The following is a 12,137-nucleotide window of genomic DNA, read 5'->3' on the forward strand; positions in this document are numbered from 1 at the left end:
GCTGGAGAGGTCCTCAGGGCTCACCCATGAAGACCCAAATGCCCCAATGACATTTCTGTGCCCAGTCCTGCTATTTGCTTTTCACAAAACATGGAGGCTACAAATACAGCAGAGTACAGAGAGGGAGAAAAACAAACCACCCGGGTTCTCCTCCAGGAAGGACGTCTTCGTTTGGAATTATAACTGATGCGGCTTTGCTGGGGTCCCTAGGGTCCAGAGGAGGTTGAATTTCATCTTCAAGTCTGATTGTCCACAGTTAGAGGGACAACATCCATTCACTAAGTCAACCCAAACCCAAACCCAAACTAAAGGTAAAATCAAGGCTCTGAGCTGCTGGGAACACAAGAACACACATAGATCCCACCCACTGATACCTAAGCTGCAAAAAAAAAAAAAAAAAGAGTGTTTCCATTTCAACTTTCCTGAAATGTCCTGTTGACATCCCCTTCCCCTCAATTTACAGTTTTAATAAACTTGACTCCATCTGCCTTTATTAAAAAACCTTACAAAAGATGTATTTAAGTGCTTGAAAAAATTAACTGTATGCTCTATGCCCTGAAACTTCTCTTCCTGTACAGCTAATATGGTTATTATATCCTTTGTTCCAAAAATACTCTCTCCACTAACGACACTTGGTGCGCAGTCCTACGTAGATGGTCTGTGAGCGCGTCTTGGGACGTGTCCCAGGAGTGGACATGGGGTCGGAAACACCCTCACAAAGTGCTGTGTTCTCGCTCGGTAACGTTTATTGAGATTGCCTGGGATCCTTTCTTGCCTTCTTTCTTCTCTGTCTCTTTCCGAGCGCGCGCGCTGGTGACAGGGGGCCTGGGCGGCCGCCGGGGCACCGTCATTTGTCGCTGGAGCGGTCGAGGCTTTCCAGCACCCGGTTGAGGCGGATGTTCAGCAGCCTCACCTGGCTCTCCAGGTGCTCCAGCTTCTCCTCCAGGCTCGGGCCGCCGGGGCTGCCGCGCCAGTAGAAGCCCATGGGCCCGGTCATGAAGTACACGGCCACCACAAAGCACAGGGGCAGCACGGCATTCTGGGGCTCGCCCTCGTACTTGTGCAGGACGTACACGCACGACATGGAGAACAGCACGACCCGCACGAGCCAGAAGAAACGGCCGAAGAGCACGTGCAGCACACTGAAGGCGAAGCCCAGGGTCAGGGACAGGAACCAGTAGGCCAGGAGGACGACGCCCACCAGCAGCAGGGCACGGGCCGGGCTGCTGGCCACCGAGGCTGGGCTGAAGTACTGGGACAGGTTCGACACTGCAGGCAGGAAAGAGAAACGGGCAGGTTACTCACGCGGGTCAGGGGTCTGCCCACAAACTGCGGTCGGCTGACTCTCCCTGCAAGGCCCTTCTCTGCAGTTCAGCTACACAGAAACACACGTTAGTATTCCATTCCTATTTACGGCCAAATGAAATGCCATGAAAAGAAAATGTCCCCCACCAGCGTTCACTGAGGCACTGTTCATGATAGCAAAGGATGAGAAAGCCTCACACATCCATCTATGAATGAAGGGACAGACACAATTACTCAGCCGTAAAGAGGCATCTGAAAAAGGAGGACCAAAGATGAGCTGATGCCTTTGAAGTGTGGTCTCAAATAATGAACTACCACGGAAAGCCAGAACGAACAAGTATGTCCTGGAAGAAGTGCAGCCGGAATGTTCCTGGGAAGAGAGAATGGCTAGACTTTGTCTCTCTTCCTTTGGCCATCTTGTCAGAAGGGACTGGTCCCTGGAGCAGGACATCGTGCTCAGAAAAGCAGATGGTCAGCAACAAAGGGGAGACCGTGGCCCTAGCCTCTGAAACTGAGGAGGCCCCGCTTCCCGTGCTCCTCCCAACAGTTCTGCTGATCTCTGAGCTGCTCCAGGGATGGTCCGTCCTTCCCTCTTCTTGGAGGACAACAGATGTAGCTCCTTCAGCCTGGTCCAGCCTGTAGAATTCCAAGAGGCAGACAGCGTTCTTTCCTTCAGCCCTGTCTCTGTCCCTTTCAGTCTAGGCTGATGGGTTTTTGGCTGTGGTAGCTGGTTAGGACCATAAGTCACAGTTTTAATCTCTTTAACAAAACATGGTGTAGACACAATCCTGGTTGAACATTCTAGGACACATATCCTTAGTTTGAACAACAGAATTTCCTGTATCTTTCAGTTCTGTTTTCATTTTGCACAGTTCATTTCTAAGTCCATCTCCTTCCTCTCACATTTTATTATAAACGTAAGAAGAAACCATGTGGCCCCTTTAATATCTTGCTTAGAAAGCTCCTCAGTCAAGTATCCAAGTTCATCACTTATAAGTTCTACCTTCCACTAAACACGTGAACGTAATTCAGACAAGTTCTTTGCCACTGCATAAAAAGCACCACCTTTCCTCCACTGTCCAACCACTTGTTCATCCTTTCCTTTTAAAGCTCATCAGAAACACATTTGACAGCACATTTCTAGCAATGTTCTGTTGCTGGTGCCATATGGACCCTCTAGTATGAAAGAGAGGAGCCCTGGTAGCATAGTGCCTAAGGCACTGGACTGCTGACCAGAAGGCTGGTGGTTCAAACCCACCAACCACTCCTCGGAAGGAAGATGAGGCAATCTACTTCCATAGTGATACCGCCTCGGAAACTTAAGGAGGGGTTGCTATGAGTTGGGTCTGACTCGACAGCACATAACAACAACAGTATGAAAGAGACTCTCTCTACAGCTCTTCTCACTTCCTTCTAAGCACTCATTAAAATTGGCGTTCACGTCCATGATTCTACCAACGGTCACTTGAAGGCGATCTAAGCTGTTACTGTTAGCACCTTAACCCTTCCAGCCTCTACCCGTTACCCAATTCCAGAACCACTTCTGTACTGTAGGTATGACTTAGAGCAGCACCCCACTCCTGGTACCAAATGCTGTTTTGGTTTTCTAGTGCTGTTCTAACAGAAACAACTCAAGTGGATGGCTTCCACAAACAAATTTATTTTCTCACGTTTCAGGAGGTAGAAATCCAAATTCAGGGCATCGGCTCTCAGGGAAGGTCCTTGTCTATTCAGCTTTTGTTTCTTGTTTCACTGGAGATCTCTATGTGGTTTGGCATCAACCCTCCCCCATCTCTTCCTGCTTCTTATCCTCATCTGCTTTTTTTCATATCCTATAAGAGATTGGCTCAAGGCACACCATAAAGGAATCCTGTCCATTAACGTAACAAACACAATGCATCCCAAAATGCAATCAGAACCATAAGCATCAAAGTTGGGATTTACAACACATGCTTTTAGGGAACACTGTCTAATTTATGACATCAGATTTTGAAGACTTAATAGCAGAAGAATGGAAGATATCCCATTAATATGGTGAGATGGTATTTTGAGTCCTACTGGGATATATAAAGTACCCTACCAAAATCAATTTTACTTGTTGCTTTCTACTTCTTTTTAATACGGCTACTAGAGAGACAGAGATAACTGCCATGCAGTCCATTCCAACACACACAACTGTCTAAGTCATCTCATGCTGCTATGACAGAAATACCACAAGTGGATGGCTTTAACAGACAGAAATTTATTCTCACCACTAAGGAGGCTAACAGTCTGAATTCAGAGCACTAGCTCTAGGGAAAGGCTTTTTCTCTCTGCTGGCCCTGGAGGAAGTCCTTGTTCCCTTTCAACATCTGTAGGCCTGGTGTTCCTTGGAGATTTCCATGTGTCTTGTCATCAGTCTTCCCCTGAGTCTAGGCGGTTCTCAGCGAAAGGACCCCGGGTCCAAAGGATGTACCCTGCTCCCAGCTCTTCTGTCTTGGTGGTAACAGGTCCCTCTGGTCTGTGCTTGCTCCTGAAATCTCTTTTATATCTCATCTCAGAAGGAGATTGATTCAAGACACAAACTAATCCTGTAGATTGTATTCTGCCTTATTACCATAACTGCCCCTAACCCTGACTCAATAACGTCATAGAGGTTAGGGTTTACAACACGCAGGATAATTACATCTGATCCCAACACGGAGGACAGTTACTTAATACAGAGAACTATGGCCTAGCCAAATTGACACGTATTTTGGAGAGACACAATTCAATCCAAAGCAGGGACTTTGTGTCCAACACAACAAAATACTACCCAGTCCAGCATCACCTTCACAATCACCAGCGTGTTCAGGCATGTTGACAAGGATGTCCCTCTACTTCCCCAAAAATAATGTCTTCCTCCAGCAAAGGATCCCTCCTGGTGACATGCCCAAAGCCAGCAAGTCACAAACGTTCCGGTGGGATCCGTGAGGTTTTCATGGCTCATTTTGGAATGGACATCGCCTGTCCTTCCTTCCCAGTCTGCCTTGGTCTGGAAGATCTGCTGAAACCCGTCCACCACGGGTGGCTCAGCTTCCAGAATCACAGCCACACACGAGCCATCGCAGCATGGCATGCTGAGGGCCAAGTCCTAGAAAACTTCACCTGCGTGACTCACTTCTACTGGTCCTTCAGTGGCTTGAGGCATCTCCCTCATAACCAGCCCCCAGGATGACTCTGGAGAAAGAAACTCAAGGATTTTGCTCACAAACACGTCTTGTATGAGAACATCCAACTCTGACATGCAGTTTCCTGAAAAGGGTTTTGCACACTCAAACTGCTAAGCATCAGAAGCAAATTCCAAAGGCTTTTGGCTGCTTTGAACCTTACGGCATCAAATACAATGGGAAACCCTACAAGCTGTAGGCATGCCAGTTAGTGTGAGCATTGACGCACTCCCAGTTTTACTAAGGGACAGCTCTATTTCCAACCTCATCCATACGATTATGGGGCTGTACCCACATCACGGCTTTTCACACCAAGCTGGGTGCAATCAGTTTGTGTCTTTGAGTTTTACTGGTCAGGAATGTAAATACCAAGACTGACACTGGGCAGGGGACAAATACAGACTCTGAGTGGAGGACATGACATTGCCATGCTCGGGTTATGCAATGACTTGGTAAGTCCCAGGGGGGCTGCAGGCAGCACATCTGAGCAGCAAAGCCCCCGAGAACTGACCTGAGGCCTCTTAAAGACTGAATTTGGTGATTCCAGGCGGGAGACAGGTTCTAAGTGACAGATCTGTTGACAGAGGGCCTGAATCCATGAACTTCACCTGTGGGAGAAACTCGCCCTCAAAGCCCGGGTCTCCAATCTGTAAAGTGGGGGTCACAGGGCTGATGGCAGGATTCTGAGAGTGAACACAAATAAAGTGGCAGTGTGAACATCCCAGGGCCACTGCAGCAAGTCACAAGTAGCTGGGTGGCTTCAAACAACAGAAATAATTCTCTCACAGCTCTGGAGGCCAGAGCCCAAACTCAAGGTTGGCAGGTCCACGCTCCCTCCGAAGGCACTAGGGGAACCTTTCTTTTCTCTTCCAGAGGCCAGTGGCTGCAGGCATTCCCTGGCTTGTGGCTACATCACTGCACTGCGTGTCTCCATCTTCACAAGAGCTTGTCCTCTGCGTCTCTTTGTGTCTGCAGCCAAATTTCCTTCTCATAAGGACACCGGTCATTGGATTTAGGACCTACTCTACTCTAGTGGAGGAGCTCTGGTGGCATACTGGGTAACCCACTTGGCTGCTAACCAGAAGGTCAGTGGTTCAAACCCACCAGCTGCTCCACAGGAGGAAGATGAGATGGTTTGTTTCTGTAAAGATTTACAGCCTTGGAAACCCAATGGGGGTTGCTATGAGTCAGAATCAACTTGATGGCAGTGGTTTTGGTTTTGGCTCTACTCCAGGGAAGGGGTCCTGGGGGTGCAACGGTTAAACACTCGCTGCTAACCAAAAGGTTGGTGGTTTGAACCCACTCAGCTCCTCTGTGGGAGAAAGACCTGGTGCTCTGCCCCTGGAAAGACTAAAAACCCATTACATTGCCATCGAGTCAATCCCAACTCAGAGAGACCCTGAAGAACAGAGCAGAACTCCCCCATAGGGTTTCCAAGGCTGTCATCCTTACGGAAGCAGACTGCCACAGCTCTCTCCCTTGGATGGCTGGTGACCTCCTGGCTAGCAGCCAAGCCCTTTATCATTGTGCCATCAGGGTTCCCTCATCAAGATGCAGCCCCGAAAACCTCACAGGGCAGTTCTGCCGTGTCACACTGGTCACTGAGCTGGAATCAACTCGATGGCGGCACCTACCACCACCAACTCAGTGTGACCTCATTGTCACCTGATCACATCTGCAGAGGCCCTATTTCCAAATAAGGTCGCTTCACAGGTCCCAGGTTGCTGTGGTGTGCACAGTCCAAAGCCACAACGGTGGCCGTATAGAGATCAGCACCTGTCCTACTGTCGTGACAAAGGGCCTCTTGTGCCTGGGCCCGAGCCAGGGCCCAGGATGCAGCCGAAGAGGACAGGGAAAACCCCCGACAGGGCCCAAGGCAGGCAAGCAATGAACGAGCCAAAAGGAGCAAACTGGAAGTCACAGCCAATGACAAGTGGCACAAAGGGGAAGAATGACGGGCCAGATGAGGGTAGACAGGGAGGCTGTTTACACAGTCCAGCTGCTGTCATGAGCTAACCTTGTGTTTCCCAGAGAGCTCTGCTGAGTTCTAATCCCTGGTACCTGTGAACACACCTTGTTTAGAAAAACAACCTTTGAATATAAGACCAAATCCAGATGAGGTCACATTGCAGCTGGGTGGGCCCTCATCCAGTGACTGGTGGTCTCATAAGAAGAGGGACATTTGGACACAGACACAGACATTTAACTGACACCAGAAAGCAGGAAAGGAGCCCCAGTGGCTCAGTGGCTAACGCATTCAGCTGCTAACCAAAAGGTTGGCAGTTCAAACCCACCAGCTGCTCTGTGGGACAAAGATGAGCCGTCTGCTCTAAATTTTGGTACATGCCAGGCAGAGGCCCCAATAAAAACCCTGGGCATTGGGTCTCTTGATGGGCCTCCTGAGTAGATGACCCTTCACATGCATTGTCACACTCACTGCGGAAGGAATTAAGTGTGTCCTGGGTGACTTCACAGGAGCTCTGGTGGCGAGATGGGGCAATCTACTTCCATACTGATACTGCCTCGGAAACCCAAGGAGGGGTCGCTATGAGTCAGATCTGACTCGATGGCAGTGAGTTTGGCGTTTGGTTTGTGTGACTTCACGGGGAGAGGACTCTGAGCCACGCCTGGTTTCCCCAGACCTGGGCCCACGTGCTTTCTCCCTTCGCCGATTCTGCTTTATGTCCTTTTGCTGTAACCAAGTACAGTGAGTATAACTAGATGATGAGTCCTCCTGGGGACTCAGTGAACCCGGGGTGGTCTTGGGAGCCTGCAGACTTCCTGGCAAGAGGGGGGGCAGCCCAGCCTGGGTAGTGGAGACGGCAAAGAGTGATCCACCTGCGGGTTCGTTCCGCAGAGGGCCACAAGGGGAGAGTGGTGTTGACCCTGATAATGGAGGGGAGCAGAGGGGCCGGGACGTGGGGTGACCTGCCACCCACATACCACAGGGCAGTTGGAGCAAATCCAGAAGAGCCCCCTGCTCCATGTCAAACCCCCTTCTGCTTAAATAGCCAGAGTGGAGCCCAATAAACCAGGTCGACATGGGTTGCCTTGGGGCAGACAAGTCGGCACTACGTATTTCACCTTATCCTAAATGACAAAACAAAAAATTCATCGCCATTGAGTTGGTATCAACTCATAGAACCCCATAGGCTGGAGCGGAATTGCCCCACAGGGTTTCCAAGGCTCAAATCTTTACGGAAGCAGACTGCCACATCTTTCTCCTGTGGAGCGGCTGGCGGGTTACAACCACTGACTTTTCGGTCGGCAGCTGAGTGCTTCAACCACTGTGCCGCCCAGGGCTCCACGTATCCTAAACAGACCTGTGAAATCAGCTTTGAAGTGCCATTTACACAGGCGGCCGTGAAAAGAATAAACGCTTGGTTGGATACTCACTGGCCACTTAAATCCCTCAAGGACCCCCACCACAAGTGCTGGTACACACTCCCCACACCTACCGTCAAGTCCGAGCACATCCAGAACCTCCGTCCAAACTTTCCACAGCACCTCCACGAACATATCCACGCCCAGCACGAACCTCTCAGTCAGCCTGGTCAGGAACTGCAGAGATGAGAAAACGGTCCCCGTCAAATGAGCCAGAGTCCGCTGCCTTCCCAGAACAGTCGAGCAAGGAGACATGTTGTTGTTGTTGTTGTGTGCCGTCAGGTCGGCCCTGACTCATAGCGACCCCTCCTTGGGTTTCCGAGGCAGTATCTCTATGGAACTAGATTGCCCAACCCTCCTTCCGAGGAGTGGCTGGTGGGTTTGAACCGCCAGCCCTCTGGTTAGCAGTCAAGTGCCTTAGGCACTACACTACCAGGGCTCCTACACTGCAGTGCAGCCCCCTCCAAACCTTGCCCTGACACCCCAGCCCCTCCCTTGCTCCCTGCTGCCCTTCCTCCCTGGCCCTGCCCTGACTCTTCCAATCAGGACACAGGACCCCTTCCTGTGGCTCCGTGCAATGTCTTTCTTGTGTCAGCGTCTATCTGCTTTGTCAAATTCCGATCTGGCCATCTCTCCCTTGCTCTCTGCCCAACCCTATCTGCACCCTGTCTCTGGCCCCGAGCACACCAAGCGTATCCCCACCACGACGCCTTGGCCCTCGGCAGTCCTTCTGCCTGGAAGGCTGGGTCCCTGACTGGCTCCATCTCTTATTCAGTGTGAGCTCACTTCCATGGCCACTCTATGCCCATTCTTTCCAACTCCACTGAGCTTCTGTGCATGGAGCAATCAACCATGTGAGATAAAAAAATTATGGAGAAAAAAAAAAAAAAGTTCTGCACCTGGGGGCACACTCACATCTCCAGCACTAAATTAGCTGAACTGTGGGCAGGAGAGTCTACGCCTCACTCTCCTCATCAGTCCAGTGGGGAGGATGTCCACAGCGCCCTCCATCAGAACCGGAGCAGGCACACATTAAGCTTAACCACAAATGACCCACCATAAGCAGCACTGGCACACCATCTGATTTCCTTAATAGCACTTACCACTCTGAAATGGTCTCATTTCCTTCTTTACTTATTGTCTGTCCCCTCCCCGGCCATGAAAGCTCCCCAGGGAACATTCTGTCTGGCTTGTGAGCCTCACCTAGTACACGTTCAGTGTTCTGTTTTAATTCTGATGAAATACCCGTAACATAAAATTCACCATTTTAAGGTTTTCAGTTCAGTGTCATTAAGTCAACCCCCACCTCTATCTGGTCCCAGAACATTCTCATCGCCCCAAACAGAAGCCTGTGCTCGTGAACCGGCACTCCTCAGTCCCCCTCCTCAAGCCCCTGGCAACCACTAATCTACTTTCTGCCTCTATGGATTTGCCTATTCTGGGCACTTCATACTAACGGCATCACACAGAAAGAACCTTTTGTGACTGGCTTCTCTCACTGATCATAATGTTTTAAAGGTTCATTCCTTCTTTTGGCCAAAGAGTTGTCCACTGTCTCACGAGACTACAAAGTGTCTATCCATTTGCCAGTGGACGGACGTGTGGACGGTTTCTACCTTCTGACAACTGCCAACAGTGCTTCTGTGTCCAAGCTGCTTCAGGATCTTTCAATGAACAAATGAGTACATCACTCCCCTGCCGGATCCATCCTGTTCTCTGATGGGGTTCTTTTACCCCCTATTAAGCACTTGCTCAGTGCCTAGTACTGTGCAATCTAACTCATCACCTTTAATCCTTCCACTTTATCTCCTTTGTACAAACACTGACCCAAGGTCACAAAGCTAGTGAGAGGCAGGGCTGGAAGTCTGACCCACATCTGCTGGACGCCAATGCCCATGCTCCAAGTGCTCCAAGAAGGTCAGGGTTTATTTTAGTTCAGTTTTTAAACTTTGTATTGTGATTTGAGTGAAAGTTGACAGCAAACTGGTTTTCCACTCAACTGTTCATACACGTTGTGTGTCATGACGTTGACTGCAGTCCCCACAAGGTAGCAGCCCTCCTCTCACCTCCTCCCATTTCCACCTCTTCTTTCCGGTCCCTTCCTGCCTTCTGACCTTTATCCCTGGACAAACGCTACCCTTCTGATCTCATACGGTTTATTTCAGACAATCTGAGATTAGCGCATGGGCTGTTTCTTTAAACACCCTCAAGGCACAGAGCAGAGGGCAGGTCTGGATCCAATCTTAGTAAAAGCAAAGGTGCTGAAAATTAGTTTCTACCAGACCTGGCTATGCCTTAATTAAAATTAACAAAACAACCTACCCCAAGGCTGGCTGGCAGGAAGCAAGCTTAATGGCATCAGCCTCATCCCAGATGCCGGGCCGGTTCAAACCCACCAGCATCTCAGCCCAAGAAAAGATCTGGTCATTTGCTTCCATAAAGAATACAATCTAGAAACCCTGTGGGGGCAGGTCTCCTCTGTCCTATAGGGTTGCAGGAGACAGAACCGACTCACTGGCCCACAACAAGGTGTTATGAGGCAAGAAGTGAGTGTGGGCTGCACGTCCACCTGAAACCAGTCACTTCCCCTCAGTGCCTCAGTTTCCTCATGTGTAAGATGGAAACACCACCTACCTCAAAGGGTTGTCCCTGAGTTCCTAGATCTATAAAAGCACTAGTGTGTTTCAGGCCAATAGTATCTACCATCATCTCTGCGACAGGCCAAAGCCGTGGTTCCCTCCAGAAAGAGTTCTGGCCTCATGTCTCTGACTGTTTGCCAGAATGTAGGCCTCTCCTTGATACAACCCCAAAACTCAGCCCTGAAATCCCCATTTTGTCTTCTGTCTCCGCTGACCTTTGAAGGTTCGCCCAGACCATCAGCTGAGACAAGGGGTTCCTTTTGCATGCCCTGTATGAGGCTGGTGACTTCCTTTTGCTCTGAAACAAACAGTCCTGCCTCCAAACAGCTCAGACGCTCAGGCAAGGGGCCATAAGAAAAGTATCCGCACCCTTGATGTCCCAGAGGACTTGAGGGCAGCCTTTGCATTCACGTGCTCAGCCACGTTCTTTCCTCTCCTTGGCCACCTACACAGAGTTCTCCCTCCCAGAGCCGTACTGTCCTACAAGTGAGGGTGCAGCCCCACGTCCACCTGTAAGAGGGGGACATTGGACTCGGAAGCTGGTTTCCCTAACAAATCAACCTGTCTTCCATTTCAGCTGGTAAGGATACCCAGCTGAACAGATTCGGTTTTAACATTCTCCCCCCTCCTTCCCTTCATGTCAGAGACCAGCAAACTTTTGTTTTTAACCCTCAAAGTCCACCAGCTGAGCTAAGCAAAGAAGCCTTACGGTATGGCCAGTAAATAATATAAACAACAATAATAATAACCAGTTCTCTGGGTAAGCAATGGACCAAGGACTCGTATTTCTAACTTCACAATGAACAGAATGTGACTACTACCCCATTGAACAGATACAGAAACTGAGGCTCAAAGTAGCGACGCCACTTGTCTAAAGTTACCCAGCTTCTAAGTGGTAGGGTCAGGCTTTGAGCCTAAACTGCTCTAGACTCTAACATTCGAGGTCTGGGATACAACAAAGGAATCAACATAAGTAACAGCAAGGGCTGATCGCAGGAACCTGCGGTACCACATGCAACGGTCTCCAGCTACTTCCCCTTTCTGGGGAGCGGTTCGGAGGACTCTGACCCAACGGTGCGCCTGTGCCGCCTGCCCCAGGGCCCCCGAGCCGGTTAACTCGCTCCCAGCACCATTCGCAGGACGGCCAAGTTCATCCACAATCCCAAAGTAACAAGACGCTGTGTGGGAACGGCCGGCCCTGGTGCTGCCAAGCAACAGTGCAGCCCGCTGGCTCTCCCTTCCCGTAAAGGAAAAATAAGCCCCAAAATCTGGAAAGCAGAGAGAGGAGGCCCTAAGATGCTCGGAGCAGTGACCCGGGCTGCGAGGCTACAAGACGCCGGGCAGGCTTGGGAGTGTGGAGGCCGCGCGGGCGGGCAGCCCCCGGGCGACGGGCACGGTGCCTGGCTCATAGTAGGTGCTCGGCCAACGCGTGAATGAATGAATGAATGGGAGGCGCGGCGGCGTCAGGAGGCCCAGCCACGCCGCCCCAGGGGGCAAGGTCCAAGGTGAAGGGTCGCGCGTCCGCGAAGGCGTCCCGAGGCCCTGCGCCCCCGTCCGGTGGCGGACCGGGCCGCTCAGACCTGACCCTTCCGAGCCGGGCACCCTCCCGCTCGGCCCGCAC

General features: G+C 50.7%; 1 protein-coding gene across 1 annotated transcript; it reads right to left on the reverse strand.

The window, feature by feature from the left end:
• Positions 1 to 847: 847 nt before the first annotated feature.
• LOC103194698 (BRI3 binding protein) lies at positions 848 to 8,132 on the reverse strand. Its single transcript, XM_007938107.2, has 2 exons — positions 7,952 to 8,132; positions 848 to 1,269 (listed from the first exon to the last, which is right to left on the reverse strand). The coding sequence occupies exons 1-2, from the start codon at positions 8,130 to 8,132 to the stop codon at positions 848 to 850; spliced, it is 603 nt and encodes a 200-aa protein (XP_007936298.2).
• Between the last annotated feature and the right edge of the window lie 4,005 nt (positions 8,133 to 12,137).

Source organism: Orycteropus afer, unplaced genomic scaffold (assembly GCF_000298275.1).
Source record: "Orycteropus afer afer isolate SDZICR_OR568_19922 unplaced genomic scaffold, OryAfe1.0 scaffold00048, whole genome shotgun sequence".
Lineage (NCBI taxonomy): Eukaryota > Metazoa > Chordata > Mammalia > Tubulidentata > Orycteropodidae > Orycteropus > Orycteropus afer.

Coding starts and splice junctions, on each gene's coding strand:
- LOC103194698 (XM_007938107.2), bottom strand. CDS start 8,132: ATGTCTCCTTGCTCGACTGTTCTGGGAAGGCAGCGGACTCTGGCTCAT. Junction 1,270..7,951: donor GGATGTGCTCGGACTTGACG/GTAGGTGTGGGG, acceptor TCCTGCCTGCAG/TGTCGAACCTGTCCCAGTAC.